This window comes from Myripristis murdjan, chromosome 3, assembly GCF_902150065.1.
Source record: "Myripristis murdjan chromosome 3, fMyrMur1.1, whole genome shotgun sequence".
Lineage (NCBI taxonomy): Eukaryota > Metazoa > Chordata > Actinopteri > Holocentriformes > Holocentridae > Myripristis > Myripristis murdjan.
The window spans coordinates 45214874-45235294 of NC_043982.1; the positions used below are offsets into that span (position 1 = coordinate 45214874).

Consider the following 20421-nt stretch of genomic DNA (forward strand, 5'->3'; position numbering starts at 1 on the left):
CCAGAAAAATAAATAAAGAAAGAAAGACAGACAGAAAGAAAGATTTAAAAAAAAAAGTCATGTAATGAATTATAAATTGTTACATTAACATGCATTTCCTTACATAAAACTATTTGGCTGTGATTACATTTTGAATTGCTCTATCCTTTATGATAATATTTGCAGGCTAATGTAATAATGTGTGACTTTATCAGGGACAAAATTAGTGATTCTGAGATATTTTTTTTTATATGATCTTGTACCGTGTTACATTCAAAGATTTTACTTTATTTGACCTGTTCATAGGGACATTTCATTTCTATTTTTTTCTGTTTCATAATATTTTCCCGCTGCATGGAGGTTTTTTTTTATTGTCCTGTTCTCTGCTGCGTCACAGCGCAGCTCTCGCCTCCTGCAGTGAGAGTTAAAGTTTCATTACGTGGAGTCGCGGCCGTGCAGATCGTCCCGCCCGGAGCGCCCCGGCCTGTGGCTTCCTCTCTTCTTCGCTGGTTTCGAGCTCCAGCCTCAGAAACCTCATCCAGAACATTCCTGACTCCAGTCAGACTCTCAGAGGGGGTTTGATGCTCAAAACCCCGAGGACACCCACTCTGTCCTCTCTGTGTGTGTGTGTGTGTGTGTGTATGTGTCCTCTTTGTATCAGTCCACAAAACACTAAACTTCCCAGCCTGAGTTTCTGCTCAGTATTCAGTGAGTGTGGAAACTGATAACATGTGGAGCTGACAGGCCGAGGTGGAAAAGTCATCAGATTCCTAATTTAAAGGAGCATTCCACTGATTCTGAATGTTTGGTCCATTTACTACAATTTCCCCACATTTTCCATGTCAACAAACTGTTTATCAAATCCTGCAGGAGCTAAAGATTTCACCTCACAGAGTCAAAATGTGAGTTTGTGGTTGAAGCAGCCGCCTTATAATGTTCTGCTTCTCAACATTCAGAAACCACACAGCTGATAATTGGCTGTGGAAAGCAAAACGTTTCCCTGCTTAGGGACTATTTTCCCTGGCGGAGGAGGAGGAGGAGGGAGCATTTCAGTGTGAAAAAGTCCTGAAAAGCCAACAGTGCTGCTGCTTTTAGGAAAACTCATGTGGAGGACTTTATTGGGCTGATGGAAAACTGGAGTGAAGAAAGTGTGAAGGCTCTGAAAGTTCATGTTCATATCGTAGTGGAATGAATGGAAACCAGCGGCTGGAGGAAAGGGAGGAGGAGTGATGTGGCAGCTCTGAAACCCCACTGAAGATCAACAGGAACATGACGTTAATACATTTTGTGGACATCATGCCAAACATGAAGAATCACTGGTGTTGTGTTATCTGGTCTCCTGGCTGTGGTCTGAGTCCACATGGAGGTGAAATCTCCTCATGAGCTGCTAATCCACAGCCCTGTGTTTGTGTCTCTCCGTTCACTTCCACAACAAAACAGCTTCCAAAATAAACACCAACAAAGAAGATTATCACAATATAAACAACAACAAGTCCTGGTACCCATTTTTTTCTGATTAATTACAATGATTTGTCAAAGTACTACCAGGTTGTTTCCTCCTGGCGGAAGGTTACTATGCAGAAATATCCTGCAGACACTTCCTGCCGGATCTACTTTCTAATTCAAATAGGAAAATAGCATGAAAAGAGACGTTTGATTTCCTCAGAAAGTGGGAACGGGGACTTGTTTCTTTTTTGTGGTCATGCTTTTTGTGGTGTGTTGGTGTTGGTCACACCCAGGAACCAGACAACACACACACTACACACACACACACACACACGGCTGGAGGAAAGGGAGGAGGAGTGATGTGGCAGCTCTGAAACCCCACTGCTCGCTCGGGGAGGAGAGCAGACACTGAACATGCAAAAAATAGTATAGTCCTTTAAGTTGAAGTAAAATAAAAAAATCTAAACTGGACTGAAGATGAGCTAAATCCTTACAACCTGAATCCTCAGTGACTGTTTGAGACTGACGCTACCCAGCACATTTGAAATGATTTTAAAAAAATAAAATAATTATAAACTATTAATACACTATTGCATTTAATGTGCTCAAAAAATGACAGTGTGTCAGGATGGCAGCGCTAAAGGAAAGGTCACAGCGTCACCTTGAGGTTTGTCACAAATATGCTTGAGATAAAATTCATGTAAAGTAAAATATTCAGCCGGACGTCTTGACTGCAAAATAAATCCTGACGGGGTGCGAGGAGAAAACGGGTCAAACTTCTCAGCTGCTTCCTGGAGACGAAATGAAGCCAGGGCTGGAGACTGCATCTTTTTTTTTTTTTTTTTGTACACAACCAATAATTTAATAATGTGACACAAACACAAGCGTTATATTTCACAAGTCTGGTCATTTTAGTTCAATCGTGTGGAGAGCGGCTCCTCGATCTAAAACGCTGCTGCCTTAATGACAGGGAGAAACACAGCGTGCACGGACGACAGCACGCCAACACACACTTATGCTGTTTAGTCTGTGAGCTGCAAGTCCAGATAAACACTCTAACACATTATTATCTTATTATGAAGTGTGATGATGATGCTTTTCTATGAGTTTTCTTCCACTGAATTCGAAGCTTCACGATAACAAAGCAGTTTGAATGAGTTTGTCGATCTGAAGCGTGACCTTTATGAAATCTGCAGCTTCAGTGTCTTTACAGTCTGAGCCCTTCAGTGTACTGTAACACACTCTGAAAACCCACTGCTCTCCATTTTCTCTTCATACTTTTCATTGTTCCTCTGATCCCACCGCAACCAAAGTACAACATCACAAGGGTTTTGAATTACTATTTTTTTTTCTTTATTGTTTTGTATGTATGTTAAGCCAGTGGTTTTCAAAGAGGGGTCCAGGGACCGTCAGCGGCCCTCAGCAACATGAGGAATAGTTGACTTACTCTTGATTTAAATGTTTGTGATGGCGTCTGACTGCAGCTTCATTATTCATTTATTATTATAGTTTTCTTGTCATTCATTTTTTATTATCCTCTATTTTTTCATTTATTTATTTTCTAATTTTCTTGTATTTACTTTTTAAAGATTTTTTTTTTTTTTTTTTTTTTTACTTCTGTTATAGAAATTTGTCTGCATGTTTCTGAAAGAAATCAAGTGAACTGTCTCAGGTTTCAAAGGGTTAATTCACCAGACATTATCGATGAGTGATTATTTTAACATTATGCTTTTTAGTCTCACCACTGTGAATTTATTTGACGAGTTACGACACCTGGACAGTCCTGAGTCCTGAGGGAAAAATCCAGGACTTCACAAGGGTCCAGAGCATGAAAACAAAAAAAAACCTTTTCAGTTGGATCAGATGAGATGGAGCAGAGTGTTCAGGTTTATTATGGCAGCGTCGTGGCAGACAGCTGATTAAAACCTAATCATGGTGACAGAAACTTAATTACTCACTGAGCTGCTTCTGTTTGCCCGCAGACAAACGGGACAAGGTGTCAAATTAAATGAGTGATGAGGCTGAGACATGACGAAGAGATGAAGCGAAAAGAAAATAAATACAGAGGAAAAACAGGCACAAAAGACAGTGCATACGTCAAACTTGACTGCAACATGAACCTGTAAAATAAAGCGCACAGTGGGAAGTGCTGCTTGGTTCCTTGGCGGTGTGGAACCGGGGGAAAGGTGAAGGAACCCTGAGGGCCGCCGGCCTTTCTGCCGGGCCCAACACAATGCCGGGTGGAGCGCCGGCCAACAACCAGGAAGGAAACACAAGCCAGATAAAGTCCTGCTGCTGCGACGCAGGAAGCAGCTCAGCATTAAACTTCCTCCTCTTGGAAAATGCAGATCTCGGTCACTTTTCTCCCAGGATGCAACACTGGAACGGATGCATGAGTAAATAAAAAGGAGCATGAATGTCCAGTGTGTGCTTTTCATGAAGGAACCATCGAAAGCAACAACAAAAATAAACTCTGCTGTCAGAAAAGCCTTAATTTATTTCTTTCTCTCTGTCTTTGCAAAACATAATCATGTCAGACTGTTAATTCTCATTGTAACAACTACAGACAGTTACATCACACTTACAATGTGCTCAACCTTATTCCACAGATTAAAAATGCAGGTAAACTGAGTTTGGGTGGGATTACCCTCCACTATAAAACACTGCAGGACAAAAAACACAAACAAATCAGTAAGTAGATTATTCAGCTGGTTTGTGCCTGAGAGACACATGAAGACCTGAGGAGCATTTTTACACAACTGGAAAAGCTTTTTTTTTTTTTTTTTTTCTTTTAAGTCCTGATGTTTTGCAGACGACCACACGGAGGCACACGCTGACTCCGCACTGCAAACTGGTGGTTATCACGCCGGAGCAGAGGCTTCCCTTTTTCTGTTTTGACAACTAGGAAAAATGACTTTTCCACGTCATGAGCTGATTCTCTGTATCACAGCACACACCCGTTTAAAGGTGCACTACGCAAAACTGTCCACGGCTGATTTAAAGCAAATGTGCCGCTGTGGTGGTGTCCACAGTGATCCACAGCACTGGGTTTGTGTCCCTCCATTCACTTCCACAGCAAAACAGCTCCTAAAGTAAAATTACACTTTTAGCACAGAAACCAACACCAACACACCGGATTATTACAACATAAACAACAACAAGTCCCCGTCCCCACTTTTTTCCCCCATGTAATTACAATTATTTGCCAAAGTACTATCCGGTTATTTCTTCTTGGCTCAAGGTTACATTGTGGTAGTTTCCTGCACACAAAACCTGCCGGATCTACTTTCCAATCTCAAAAAAAAAAAAAAAACAAAAAAAACAACAGGAAAATAAAATGAAAATAGCGTTTTAATTTCCTAAAGAAAAGTGGGAACCGGGACTTGTTGTGTTTGTTTCCGTTGGTTTATGTGCTTTGGGAGCTGTTCTACTGTGGAGGTCAATGGAATTAGACTCAACTGACCAAAAAAAACAAAAAACAAACAAACAAACAAAAAAAAAAACATGGCATACAGTAAGCAAGTAATCTATTAGTGAGTCGGGTCAATGATGAGAACTATGTAGACTCAACCATCAAATTGTGTTTATTTCATTTTTTTTGTCAGCTTGGTCCACACAGTCCTCGCTTAAATTGACCCTCAGTAATTTTGCGTAGTGCACCTTTAACAATATATATTTTTTTATTTTTACTGGTTACAGCAGTGAGCTCATGGAAAAATGTCGTCTAATAATAAATCAGAGATTTTCTGTCGTCCAGGATAAAACACCTGAAGCTCGGTGATGCAGGTCTGGACGACGAGTCAGAGACTAAACCCTCTGCAGGACCCACACCCAGCTCTCCTCCGCCTCCTGAGTCTCCTGAGTCTCTTTTCCTGTTCAGTTTTGGTCCAGTTTTGAATTTGTCCCTCCCTGCGTGCCGTCCTGTTTCAGCAGGACGTCCAGCTGTGGAGGCCAGAGTCCGTCCATCGCTTCCCTGTGGTTTAAAGAGATGGCCTGAGAGGAGCAGCGGCGCTAGACCTCTGTTGATTTGCTGTCGCGCTTCATCCCACTGAGGAACACACACACACACACACACACACACAGGACATTACCTTAACTCTCTGAAACAATAACATGTCAACATACTGAAAATGTAACTCTCTCTATCATGGCAGAAACTGTTGACAGCCAGCTGATCCGGCTGGTGTCTCTCCTCTGACTGGACATTATCGGTATTTATTTGGATACAGACGGAGCTTTCTGTCCGCTCTCTGCGTTCCTCTTCTCGGTATTTGTGCAGGTTTTCGGGAAAATTACAAATACGGACCAAACAGAGCATCGCCACCGCAAATCATGGAGGCAGTGCAGCTGATAGTTCAAGAGAGACCGGACGGTGAGCGACACACGACGAAGAAATTTAAAAAACGGATTACATTTGATAAAATAATTGTCCTTCCTCCTGTTTAATGACCTCACAGGCCACCGTTCTCCTGTGGTGATGTGTTTAATGACCTCACAGGCGACCGTGCTCCTGTGGCGATGTGTTTAATGACCTCACAGGCCACCGCCATGTTTGTTGTTGTCAGAAACTTTGGACTCTGTGCTGCCCCCTAGTGGATTTACTGCTGAACATCCATGCCGACGTAAAGGACGCGTGGCAGAATGTGGACAGAGACGGTTCCTTCGTCTGAAAAGGAGAAGGAGCGGCAGGGAACCCAAACCTGTGGGCGGGGTTATGGCTGCTAACATCCAATCAGAGGAGAGATAACAGTCCAGTCAGGTGCAGCTGAGGACGTCACTGTATATTAAACACATGCCTTATGAATCTGTGTAAATGTTTTCCAGGCAGGCCAAGTTTTTTTTTTTTTTTTTTTTTTTTTTTTTTTTAGGGGCATTTCATTTCATGGTGACAGTAGAGAATAGTCCAGTCATTTTATGAAAAAACCTAGGACAAATTACAAGAGAAAAAAAAACTCAACTGATTTTGTATCCTCAGTTTGTCCTGAGTGAGGGGGAAAAAAGTCCCAAGAAATCCCATTGGTGGAAAGTTTTGAAAATCACCTATTTATGGCCACATATTACCAAAAAACACTGTTTTTAACACACAGGGGAAAGGGGTTCAAAATTTGACTTTCAGATATCACTATAAAAATTCATAAGATGATTACACACACAAAGACAAGAAAAAAAGTCAATTACAAGTTCTTTGAATTATTCTGTTTACACATGCATATCACACATTATCTGATTTGATATGCGCTAATAAGGAATATAAGGAATAAATGCCAGAACAGATATTTAAACAGTGAATTAAAAGGTTACTATATATAGTAACCTTTTAATTCACTGTTATATAGTAACCTTTTAATTCAAGGTTACTATATATATAGTAACCTTTTAATTCACTGTTTAAATATTTGTTCTGGCATTTATTCCAATTAGTGCATATCAAATCAGAAAATGTGTGATATGCATGTGTAAACAGAATAATTCAAAGAACTTGTAATTGACTTTTTTTCTTGTCTTTGTGTGTTAAAAACAGTGTTTTTTGGTAATATGTGGTCATAAATAGGTGATTTTCAAAACTTTCCACCAATGGGATTCCTTGGGACTTTTTCCCCCTCACTCAGGACAAACTGAGGATACAAAATCAGTTGAGTTTGCTTCTCTTGCAATTTGTCCTAGGTTGACCCCAATTTTGGCCTAAAATTGCTGGACTAGAAGGGGCTCGGCTCAGAATCGAACCCGGGACGCAACCCGTGACTCAGCCTCACCCGGTGCGCCCTCTACCAGGTGAGCCGCCGAGGCGACGCCTGCCCAAAGTCTGAGCACAAACCAGAACAACTGAGGAGACAAACTGGAGTGTGACAAGCCATTCTGATGTTTAACAGCTGAGTTTGACTGTCCAGAATCAACATGACAGAAATCAACAACGTGATTTCTGACCCGTCGTAATTCGATTGTGACTTGTCAGTTTTTCTGTCATGACCGACAGTTTGAGCGACAGGTGAGCGAGAGGCGGGGCATCATAACCGACAGTTTGAGTGACAGTTGAGCGAGAGGCGGGGCGTCATGACCGACTGTTTGAGCGACAGGTGAGCGAGAGGCGGGGCATCATGACCGACTGTTTGAGCGACAGGTGAGCGAGAGGCGGGGCATCATGACCGACAGTTTGAGCGACAGGCGTGCGAGAGGCGGGGCGTCATAACCGACAGTTTGAGCGACAGGTGAGCGAGAGGCGGGGCATCATGACCGACTGTTTGAGCGACAGGCGAGCGGGGCGTCATGATCGACTGTTTGAGCGACAGGCGAGCGAGAGGCGGGGCGTCATGACCGACTGTTTGAGCGACAGGCGAGCGAGAGGCGGGGCGTCATGACCGACAGTTTGAGCGACAGGCGAGCGAGAGGCGGGGCGTCATGACCGACAGTTTGAGCGACAGGCGAGCGAGAGGCGGGGCGTCATGACCGACAGTTTGAGCGACAGGCGAGCGAGAGGCGGGGCGTCATGACCGACAGTTTGAGTGACAGGCGAGCGAGAGGCGGGGCGTCATAACCGACAGTTTGAGTGACAGGCGAGCGAGAGGCGGGGCGTCATAGCCGACAGTTTGAGTGACAGGCGAGCGAGAGGCGGGGCGTCATAACCGACAGTTTGAGTGACAGGCGAGCGAGAGGCGGGGCGTCATAGCCGACAGTTTGAGTGACAGGCGAGCGAGAGGCGGGGCGTCATAACCGACAGTTTGAGTGACAGGCGAGCGAGAGGCGGGGCGTCATAGCCGACAGTTTGAGCGACAGGCGGGGCGTCATAACCGACAGTTTGAGTGACAGGTGAGCGAGAGGCGGGGCGTCATAACCGACAGTTTGAGTGACAGGCGAGCGAGAGGCGGGGCGTCATAACCGACAGTTTGAGTGACAGGCGAGCGAGAGGCGGGGCGTCATAACAGACAGTTTGAGTGACAGGCGAGCGAGAGGCGGGGCGTCATAACCGACAGTTTGAGTGACAGGCGAGCGAGAGGCGGGGCGTCATAACCGACAGTTTGAGTGACAGGCGAGCGAGAGGCGGGGCGTCATAACCGACAGTTTGAGTGACAGGTGAGCGAGAGGCGGGGCGACTGACCGCAGCTCGTCCTTCAGCCGGGCCAGCTGGTCCTGCAGCCGCACGTTCTTCACCCGCATCGGACTGCTGGGCACGAACCAGGCCGCCACGAACTTACACATCACCACCACATGCTGCAGAGAGACAGACAGGCAGAGAGAGAGAGACAGGCAGGCAGAGAGAGGGAGAGAGAGAGAGAGAGACAGGGAGAGGGACAGGCAGAGAGAGGGACAGGGAGAGAGAGAAGGAGAGAGAGACAGGTCTGTCACACTTGTATGGAGGAGAAGAACCTGAAGCAGCAGCTTCATGCTGATGCACATGAAGTCTGAATGTGAGGCGCCCCCTTGTGGCTGATGAGTGTCACACAGGAACAGCAGCTCAGTGGCTCTTCAGTGAACCACATCACCAACAAGACAAGGAAGAAGCGCTGAGGCGGGAAAACTCAGACACATATCAGAAATGTAGATAATAAAAAAAACAAACAAAAACAAAACAACAACAAACAGAAATAAACGAGTGTAAACTGATGGTGCAGATGTGCCATAAATCTGACGTCACTCAGGTCACGTGACCTGCAGCTGCTCTACAAGTTAAAGTGTTCAGCATCTTCTCAAAACCCAGCGGTTTTCAAAGTGGGGTCTGGGGACCCCCGGGGGTCCTTGAGGGTCTTCTGGAGGGTCCTCAGCTAAATGAGGAACAGTTTAATTTCTGTAATTGTAATTTAAATTCTGTAATTTGAATGCTCTACATCATTTCAATAATATAGATACAGTTTTCTTGTCATTTAAAAAAAATGCAGCTAATTTGATGTTGTGTGTTTTTTTCCCCCAATTTTCTGGTTATTTTCTTGTAATTTTTTCACTAATTTATTACAAACAAAAGGTCATGTGTTGCTAATGTATTCATCACCTTTTCCCCATGTTCTTCAATGAAATAAAGTGCATTTGCTAGGAAAAGGTTAAAAAAATGCATACTGGAACATTAGTAACAATTTACAAAAAACAAACAAACAACATAAAATTAGTCCACACAAAAAAGCTTGAAATTTTGCAAAAATAGATTACAAAGATGAAAAGAAAACTATATTTATTCTTATTAAAATTAGATATTTGAACATCGGTGATTCTGGATCGACATCAGATTTGTTTCTAAACACAAAACATTTAACTCTTTGAAACCGAGCAGATTCACTTCCAGAAATGAGGAAAAACTGAGGAAATCAGCAACAAAAAAGACTTGAAAATTAGCAAGAAATTAGTAAAAGGATACGAGACGACAACATTTATAGCTCTAATTAATCATCGGAGGAGTCAGACGTCAGATCTCTTGTGAGTGGACCAAGTCTCATTTTCATTATAGACATTAAATATATTTAATATCAGTCCTCACCGTACCTCAAACAGGATGACGAAGGCGAATCGAACGGCCAAAACCAGCCAGAACTGAGATGTCAGACTGTTGTCCTCATCGCTCCGGTAATCCTTATAGCTACACACACACACACACACACACACACACAGCATGACAATTATTATCTCGAAGCTGTAAACAAGTCCTTTCATCCCAAACTGTGGGCTTTTCTATGAATCTATCACAGACGGTAAAATGTTCATGTTTCTTTGAAGCTGCTTTTCTGTTGTGTTTCTCTGCACTTCATCATTCATTTTGCTGTGACATGATGATCTGAGCAGCTGAGCACCATCAGCATACAGGCGTGGACACTGATGTTTTAATCACGTCAGTCGTGTCAGGGTCAGTTCAACAAACAATTCAACACAGCTGATCAGCGCTCTTTTCGTGACGGCTCCAGTTCTGAAAAATGTTCAAGGCATCAAAGTTTACATGTATGCCACTTTAATGGTCTGCACTTTCACTTTTAACTGTACATATATAATAATTTTCAGCATAATGGCCATCAGTGTAATATTATTTTTATTGCCAGTAATCGTCCGCTTGTTGCTGATTTGACAGATTAAGTGTCACACTACGAAAAAAATTCCAGTCGCATAAAATAAAACTAAAATGGTGTCAATTATCTTAAAGCCCCTCCAGCCATTCACTAAGAAATAATCTCTGTTCATCAATATCACCTATTTAGAAAACTTTTCTATGGAAAATCATCTCTTCATGCCTTAAAATGGTTTAGATATAACTCTACATCTTGCACTCATTAAGTATGCGTGGGTCTATGAATATTCAAAGAGTCCCCGCCCACTGGCTCGTAACTTGTGTCATATCTGATAATCTAAACATGTAAAAAAATATTTCTGTCAGTGAATCTCTTAGTTACGCTGATATTGTTCATGTGAAACAGACATTTCCATTTGGTCCCATTAGTTTGTTTTAGTTTTTCTTTAATTACTGAGCAGTACAATAATTTTATACCAGTAGGACTTTATAATAATTAAATAGTGCAATACCTCAGTGTCTATGTGGTGTATATAGGTTTACTTTTCACATATGCTAAACTTATTCTTTTTTTCTGAATATATTGCTGTAATATTATTGTAGGATTAATGCACACACTTTTACATAATACACGTTTTTTTTTTAACAAATGTGTAATGCGAATATTTTGTTATTTTCCCTTTCTATTTCTTATAATTTCACTTATGCTTATATATATTTTTCTTGAGAATTTGAGCAACTGCAACTGAGCCGATTTCCCCTCAGGGATCAACAAAGTGTTCCTGCTTCAGATTCTGATTGGAAACGCTCAAGCGACCTGCATGGCTGGTGCTAATGATATGCAAACCACCACCTTGTCAGCTGATGTGATTGGTTTCTTATGGTTAAGACCTTAAAATCTTGCACCTCTACACCTGCTGTTTTGAGACTGTCCTTTGTGCACTGCAGTTTCAAAGCAGACAAACTCAGCCATGGACTTTAAAACTTGGTTAAAAACTTGATTTTAACCAAAATTAATCATTGTTCATATCTTTAGATCATCAGGTCTAAAGATATGAACCTGATTTACACCTGCATTTACACTACAGTCCTTACAAAACATGCATATCGGTATCAAAATTAAGCTTTAAGAGTGAGAAGATAGTAGATAAAATATATCGGTGTGTCCCCAGCCTGGAGGAAGAGCAAGACAGAGAGAGAGAGAGAGAAACTGCGGTCAGAAGCTGATCATCTCACCTGCACTGAGTGACGTTGACGCCGTTCTCTGTGATCAGCTGATCGGGCCGGAAGGCCTTCTGCACCATCGGGTCTGACATGTAGGCCGTGGACAGAGTGTTGTTGATGTAGCCCTGCATGCAGCTGCAACCAAACCACACAAGTCCCAGTTACACAACACCCTGCAACACCCTGACACACGCTGCAACACCCTGCAACACCCTGACACACGCTGCAACACCCTGCAACACCCTGACACACCCTGACACACCCTGCAACACCCTGACACACACTGCAACACCCTGCAACACCCTGACACACACTGCAACACCCTGCAACACCCTGACACACCCTGCAACACCCTGACACACCCTGCAACACCCTGACACACCCTGCAACACCCTGACACACACTGCAACACCCTGCAACACCCTGACACACCCTGCAACACCCTGACACACACTGCAACATCCTGCAACATCCTGCAACATCCTGCAACACCCTGACACACCCTGCCATTCTGAGCTGAGCTGCTGGGATAACTGTGGTGTGTGTTCTCCTGTGTGTGTTTTAAGACTAAGACGTCACTGACTGTGTGGACATGTTTCCGTTGGCACACGGTCCGTAGCCATAGCGGTAGACGAGGCGAGGGATGAAGTCGGATGAGACTCCGATCACCAGGCCGTTGGCGATCACTGCCAGCACGCCGATGGCCTCCAAAACGTTCGTCCAGATCCCTGCAGACAGAGCACACAGGTGAGACTGTACAGTACGTTTATATACAGACAGGTGACAAATTAACGTTAAAAACAAAATAAAGTTCTTTTGGAGGAAAGGAGCTCCATTCCTCCAGCAGAGTTCCAATGAAGCTGTTCAACACCAAACTGAAACACAACATTTTAAGGTTTAAACTGTGAAGGTGCAGCAGGACTGAGAACAGAAATACTGTCCAAATAGCCAAACAGCTGCAACAGCATTGGTCATGTGACTTTTAGGCAGTATGCAGGCCAGAATCAAAGCAGCTGCCAACTTGTTGAGGCAGGACTCTGACGTACACACCAACACGCCCACAACTCACCGATGTCATTGGTTTTCCTGGGAACGAGCCGCCGCTCCAAGCTGACCATCTTGATGGCATCCAGGCGGATCTCAAAGATGTTGTTGATCAGAGCGAGCAGGGGAGCCAGCGGGAACGCCGCTACGAAGATGGTGGTGAAGCTGAACTGGATCACTGCAGGATGACGGGATGAGTCAGCAGCAGACAGAGGAAACAGGCTTCATTCACACATCAGGCTGTACAAACAGGTTTCACCTTAACATGCACAATCTCACCACATGACAAATACAGTTTTATAGAACGAGCAAAAAGACAGTTCTTTTCCAAGCTTCTGTCGTGGACTTTGGCATGGATTTTGATTTCTGTATCTGCAGCAGAAATTTTTAGGGAGTTAACCGAGGCACTATTTAACACTTACACAAGGGCTGGTATTTGAATGTTTTGTGAGAGGAAGATAAAGAAAAATGGCAGAACGAAGAGAAGACTTTAAGAAAGTGATACTGCTGTTGGGGGAGGGGGTGCCTCTGGCCTACCCATCTCCAGGAACTCGTTGAAGAGGCTGAAGGCGTTGATGTCGGCCAGGTGGTAGTTGCGCAGCCAATCACGGAGTTTGCAGACTTCACATGGTTCCACAGTTCCAGTTTCATCACGGCAGGCCTTCCTGTAGCAGCGGCCACACTTCCTCTCCAGCTTCTTGGCGGTGTTCCTCCGGCAGAAGCTCTTCAGCCAGCTGAGAAACACCAAGATTTGACATCAAAAAGACAAAATCCTCCCTCAGATACTCTCACACTGTTAGATATCAGTCTGTGGTTATTTTATGATGAGGTGTTTTCATTTTCTGTTGTGGACCCACAAATCGGGGTGTGAGCTGGATGCTTTCAGTCAAAGCTAGGCATGTAAGAACAGCTAGTTAGCTAGCTCTGGTGTGCAAAAGGTTGTGTAAATGGCACTTTTCCAAGCTTGAGATTTTTCGTTGTGTAGACTTACAAATGTGTGCTGCTGGCTTTTAGGGCAATATACATCACACATCAAATGAATGCCAAAATTAATCAAACCCTTCCTACTCGACTCATTCAAAGCAACATCAATATTAGGAACACTAATATCATTCATACAAAAGTCTTTTCTGGCCTTGTGCCCTCTGCCTGAAAAGAAGCATGATTAAACACTTTCTTTAGAAAAACTAACTTCGATCCTCGTGTAATTAATAATTACACAACTATTTCAAATCTGTTTGCTTCTCATTTTTGTTATGTTCTTGATAAAAATAGTAGCTACCAAGTAAAACTAAGGCTCTGCATGCACCAGTGGAGCACCATCATCTTGATGCTACAAAGTTAGATTTGGTGTCCCACAGGGCTCAGTGCTGAGTCCCCTGCTATTCTCTACTTATCCTGTCTCTTGGTCCATTTTTTCTTAGTTGTGATGCCCATTTTAATTGTTATGCTAAGGACACTCAACTCTAAATAGAGTACCAATTAAATCTAACAACAGCTGCCAACAAAATTGTGCATTGTGGACCCCCCAAAAAACCCAAAGATCTCAAGTCACTGATAGCATTTCAAACTGTCTAATTACTTGGAGTCCCACAGTAACAAATCTTGCTGTTACATTTGATTTAAAAAAAAAAAAAAAGTGTCCTTTTTAAATATTCTTCTACTCAGTCACTGTAGTGTCCTGCTTTTGGCCACCAAAACCCCGGTCTTAAAACCTTCAACTTGTGCAAAAGCCTCCGCTGGACTACTAACTAAAACTAGTCAATTCCATCACATTACACCTGCTGTTTCCGTGTGTCCTATTAAGGTCAATGTGGGACAACACATGACAACACAAGGGGCATTAATACCCAAATACCATGCAGCACAAGTGAAGCATCTCTCCAAGTGCATTTCTATATTTTGTTTTGTGACTGATTGTCATTTAGTTAAATACAGATAGGCTCTTTTTTCTGTAGAGTCCTATGAGAAATACTTTTATAAATTTGACTTTGGCTAGTGCAAGATGATTTTAATGCGACATGCAGTGGGTGAATATTACAGACCAGCATCACCGAGGGCAAAATAAACCTTATCAAACTTTAAATTTCCCCACTGACACCTGGTGCCTTACAGTGTGATGCTGAAGACCAGGCATACTCACGGCACAGTGAATTCAAAGATGTTGTTGAGTATTTGCTTGAGCAGCATGATGACGGCCATCTGGATGAACAGGTCGGTCAAACAGCCGCTGGGATGACACTGGAGGAGGCAGACACCAGGACAAGAGAGCAGATTAATGTCTAGTGTCGCAGAGAACTTTTAAATATCACTCCCCGACATACACTCTATCTGTGAGTACAAAGGAGGAAGGAGCAGCAGTGCATAGTTTCACACATACATTACATCCCTGAACAACACATGGAAAATACATACTCAAAAAACAAAAAACAAACAAACAAAAAAAAAAAACAAACAACAACAGAACACATTTAAAAACAGGTACATTCAATTCAATTTTATTTGTATAGCGTCAAATCATAACAGAGGTTTACAGAAATATTCAAGAGTGGAAGAGTTTGTAATCTTGGTTTTAAACTGACTTGTAGGTACAACTGTTAAGTTTTAATGTTGTAAAATGTTCTAAGGGCGCAGCACAAAAACTAAAGTTTTCCCAAAGTTAGTGTTTATACGCAGGACTTGGAGCATTAGCCAGTCACTTGAACGAATCAAATAACAGCTATATATATGATGTATGATAGCAAGATGCCATTAAGGGCTTAGAGCCATCCAGCCTTTTGAGTAGAATACCTGTCAGCTGTGCTAAACGTCAGGGCGGAGGTGTTTATGAATGGCGGCAGAGGTGTGACCAGAGATTAAATCACCATAATCCAAGAGGACGACTTCAATTATCTGTATATATATATATATATATATATATATATATATATATACATATATCATGAAAGGAAACTTGGCTGTTGGCGGCAGCGTTTACAACAGCAAGCGCTGCCTTCAGATGGGACCCGTCATTAAAAGTAAGAGGTTGCACATGTTGCAGGGCAACGTAACGGCCTGAGGACCGCAACGTGTGTTTAGGAAGGACGTTATTTCCCAAATCTGGAAACCAGAGGACGAGGAGCCACCTCACATCGAGCTGCTGCGCTGAAAATAACCGAAGACTGTCCACGACCCTGTGTTTCTCCGAGTATACAGGGTAACAACAGGGTAACAGGGCAGGAATCTTGAAGTTAATTTAAATACCTTTTTAAGACTTTTTCAAGACCTACTCAATATTTTTTAATACCTCATGGCCACTTCAAGCTGTAACCATTTACATCAGTGATATTTTTAACTTAAGTTTTAGTTTGTGATAAAGACTATAGACCACTATGATACAACAAAATTCAGTTAGTTCCCATTGACACAATGCTTATCTTCTTCTTGCATAATGTACAATGATTCCCTGACATTCCCCTCGACTGGCTGCAACCAGTCTCTGAAGTCCGTTATTTCCAACCAGGACGCTGCAAATTTGCACTTTCCCATTGTGTTACTGTTCAGCCATCCATGCGTTCACCAGCCTTGTCTTCCGTTTTCGCGGGGCTTCATGTAACATTTCGGTGCGTTCGTAATATGCACTAGGAGCGCCAGAGCGTACTTTGTGCTTCTGAATTTCCACCCGCCCGCTCGCTCTGGCGCTCTCAGAGACAATTTACGAACGGACCCACAATAGCCTAGTTTTTTATGTACCTGTTCACCTTTGTTTTTGAATAAAAATGAATAAATTCACACACTTTTACGATGTTTTTGGGACTCAAACTCTTGGACAGCTAATTCAGAAAAAATACTTTCAAAATTTAAGACTTTATAAAGTCGTGATAAGACTTTTTAATACTTTTTAAGGGTCTTAATTTTCCCAAAACTGATTTATCACCTTTTAATACTTTTCATGACCCCGCGGATACCCTGAACACCCACATTAGCTGTGTTTCATTGTGGCGCGACCGCCTCAAAACACAAAATGTAGCAGAAACTGAGAGCGCAGATGAGCAGGACGGCACATCAGGCAAACCAGAACAAGCTCTTCATCACTTTACATTTTATATTCATTATTTTTATTTCTTTTTGACTTTCTGTTTTTGATTTCAGTTTGTTTTTACAGTGGGTACTTTTTCAAAATGCTTAGTTTTGGTTTAGTTTTTGTCAGTTTTAGTCTTTTTCTTTTGTAATATGGGGTATTTGTCGGAGTTGAGATTCAAGAAGGTCAGAAAAAGTTTTGCGTAATAAAAACTCAACAAAGCATCATTTTATCATTTTGATGACGAACAACCAAGCAAACTGACAAAGACGAAAACTAAAGACATGTTCTCTATAATTTTAGATGAATTTTGTAAGCACACAAAACAGTTTCAGGTATAGTTACTTTTTTAAAGTCTGATTTTAATTTTATTTCTGTAAGCAAAAATGTTTTTTCACATTTAGTTTCTGTGCTCGCCCAGTTCAAACTACCCTGGAGTGCAGAGGACATCACATATTTTCATGTCGATAATCTATTCCTCTGCCATTTTGAAATCTTTTTACTTCAATGTCTGCATGAATTGCAAAACAGATGGAACACGTTTGGTGCAAACTCGTTTTTTTTTTTTTTTATGTCAAACATGACCCATAAAAACAATAAAAAAATCGATAAAAAATAGAAAATACAATAAGCAGCTGTGAGCTCTCACCTCCTCCAGCCTCCACCTGCCTGCTATCCGCACGTAGTTGCCTGGATAGCCGTTGATCCTGTAAGACAGAAAATAAAATGTTATTTATTATATTTATTTATGGTTTATTTGACAGGCATTGATGCAACACACACTAACAAACTGGAAACAGCTGTCAAGTACAAGCATCAGCGTGTTTTTTAGCAGATGCTGATTTGCAATTAAAACAATTACAATTAAAATTTAAATTTAAAAACGGCCAGATATAATAAAACAAATATTTAGCAAGAACAGAACCAGTCATCGAGTTTTTAAAAAATAAAAGTTACAGAACAAGAAACAAGAAGCAGCGTGAACTGAGACACGGAGAAGAGAAGGACCAAAGATGTGAATTACTGAATATCTGAAAAATATATGATTATGTCTCTCAAAACATGCGTAACTGAAGCGACACACACACACACACACACACACACACAGTACCTGCCCAGGAAGAAAGCCACATAGAAGAGCGAGGAGAAGAGGGTGAAGAACTGGAAGGTGAACATCTTCACTGTGAAGCTTCGCTCTGCGGCAGCGAGCGAGCGAATCTTCTCTGCAAACACACACACACACACACACACACACACACACACACACACACACACACACACAAATATTTTAAAGTGCATTCAAAAGATATGTTTAAATATTTGAGTTGGACTGTATTATGATATATATGTATATTAATAATCATATGTTTTTCCTAAGCTAAATGATCTTACAAACGTAAAAATATATTGCATAATTGAAAACATTCACACTTATCGCTACTGAATTAAAAATATTTTCTGACATGTAGAGATGAATATTCCTCTGATGCTCACCTATCTCACACAGCCTGAAGGCGACCCACCTGTTCACCTGCAGACAAAATATGAGACAAATGAGAAATTAGAGCAACTTTATTAATGTGTTTTTTGTGTATAACTTATTTTGCCATGTGCTCTGCAGTGAAGAGTTTTATTTAAGTGACTCCTGCAGAGAGAAAATCCCCCGGCTGGGACGAAATGTTTACCTCCTGGTTCAGTACTGCCACAATACCTCAGTCCTGATTCTATATGTACTGCGTTTCAACATTATGGTTTATGGAGAGTTTTATTTTTGAATCCTCCTCTAGTTTGTGTGTGTAAAGTTTGATGAGGCTGTGATTCTCCTAGAGGTCACTAGAGGTCATTTTATACAGCGACGTCCAGTTGGATAAAATGCTCTGCCAACATGAATCACATTATTATTATTATAATGAACTTAAACTGTTCCTCATTTGGCTGAGGGCCCCTGGCAGGCCTGTGAGGGCCCCTGGGGGCCTCAGTCTGTTTACCCGGGTCATGATCTGGATGGTTATGTAGTGCAGCACAGCGCCCAGCATCATGGCCACCATGTTGGCGTGATCCCTGATGAACTCCCAGCTGCCCTCGGACAGCAGCGGCGCCGCCACCACCCGGAACACCACCAGGGCCTGAGCCAGGCCGATGATCAGCATCAGCTGCACGCACACACACACACACACACACACACACACACACACACACACACACACACACAAATCTTATTGTAGCTTAATGTCCCGTCGAACAGCTTGAACCCGTATGTGTAATACTGCTGATGGTTGTGCGTGATATGAACTTCTGTGTCTGTGTTTCATGTGCTGGCTACAGCAACTGCTTACTCTGTGTATGTCTATATGTCTGTCCTTAACCCTGTCCCTGTTTTATCCCTTTTTTATTATTATTATTATTATTATTATTATTATTATTATTATTTAATTTTAATCCTCAAACCCCTCCCCAGGGGGGCACTACCCCACCTAGGCCGTTATTGCAAATAAGAGTCTGCTCTTAATTAACTCGCCTAGTCAAATAAAGGTTGATGATGATGATGATGATGATGATGATGAACTTTATTTTGAAATTCTAGCAGGGATCTCAAGGTGAGCTGCTGACTTCCAGGGAAATGTGTCTGAAGTGACGCATCAGACATGCAGATCTTTTCTATGTGATGTGATTCTGCAGCTGTAAAGCAGCAGCAGCAGCTTGGCTCAGACTCAGAGAGATGGAGCCTCAGCAGAGACACAGCATGGCTCTAAGGGGAAAATGTATTTTGAAGCTATTTAAGGGGAAATTTAAGGTAAAATCAGAGTTAATGCTGTAATCCAGAGCTTGTCATTTTATTTAATGGTATATTTTGTTTAACTGTAAAGCACATTTCATTGCTATCTGCATGTATATGTGTATGTGTATGTATATGTGTATGTATATGTATATGTATATGTGTATGTATATGTGTATGTGTATGTATATGTGTATGTGTATGTATATGTGTATGTATATGTGTATGTATATGTATATGTGTATGTATATGTGTATGTGTATGTATATGTGTATGTATATGTGTATGTGTATGTATATGTGTATGTATATGTGTATGTGTATGTATATGTATATGTATATGTGTATGTATATGTGTATGTGTATGTATATGTGTATGTATATGTGTATGTGTATGTGTATGTATATGTATATGTGTATGTATATGTGTATGTATATGTGTATGTGTATGTGTATGTGTATGTGTATGTATGTGTATGTGTATGTGTATGTATATGTGTATGTGTATGTATATGTGTATGTATATGTATATGTGTATGTATATGTGTATGTATATGTATATGTGTATGTATATGTGTATGTGTATGTGTATGTATATGTGTATGTGTATGTATATTTATATGTATATGTATGTGTGTATATGTCACTCAAAGTGCATTATTCAGTTTTTCCAGGATTTCAATCTAAGAAAATGTCGACATCATGAAAAATAAAATGCAATGACTGATTACCAATCTATGCAGTTTTTTATAAACAAATGTCAAAAGAGTCCAAGATCGTGTGTGTGTGTGTGTTTGTGTGTGTGTGTGTGTGTGTGTGTAACCTCCTCACCATGAGTGTTACCAGGACGAGGACCACGGTGCTGCGCAGGTACGAGTGTCTGAACTTTTTGGGCTGACAGTCTGGATCGTTG

At 41.8% G+C, this 20421-nt stretch overlaps 1 protein-coding gene across 1 annotated transcript in view; it reads right to left on the minus strand.

Annotated features, from left to right (window-relative positions):
- Nucleotides 1-4167: 4167 nt before the first annotated feature.
- Nucleotides 4168-20421, minus strand: part of ano9b (anoctamin 9b) — a 39990-nt gene continuing 23736 nt past the window's right edge. Inside the window, exons 12-24 of the mRNA XM_030077336.1 lie at nucleotides 20340-20421; nucleotides 18722-18886; nucleotides 18228-18264; nucleotides 17845-17956; nucleotides 17383-17440; nucleotides 14817-14914; nucleotides 13211-13407; nucleotides 12699-12851; nucleotides 12213-12357; nucleotides 11642-11764; nucleotides 9892-9985; nucleotides 8519-8631; nucleotides 4168-5473 (exon numbers count right to left, since the gene is read on the minus strand). The exon at nucleotides 20340-20421 is cut by the window's right edge and continues 23 nt beyond it. Of these exons, the coding sequence (XP_029933196.1) occupies nucleotides 5437-5473; nucleotides 8519-8631; nucleotides 9892-9985; nucleotides 11642-11764; nucleotides 12213-12357; nucleotides 12699-12851; nucleotides 13211-13407; nucleotides 14817-14914; nucleotides 17383-17440; nucleotides 17845-17956; nucleotides 18228-18264; nucleotides 18722-18886; nucleotides 20340-20421 (1414 nt within the window). The 3' untranslated portion in view covers nucleotides 4168-5436. The remainder of the gene's footprint in view (nucleotides 5474-8518; nucleotides 8632-9891; nucleotides 9986-11641; nucleotides 11765-12212; nucleotides 12358-12698; nucleotides 12852-13210; nucleotides 13408-14816; nucleotides 14915-17382; nucleotides 17441-17844; nucleotides 17957-18227; nucleotides 18265-18721; nucleotides 18887-20339) is intronic.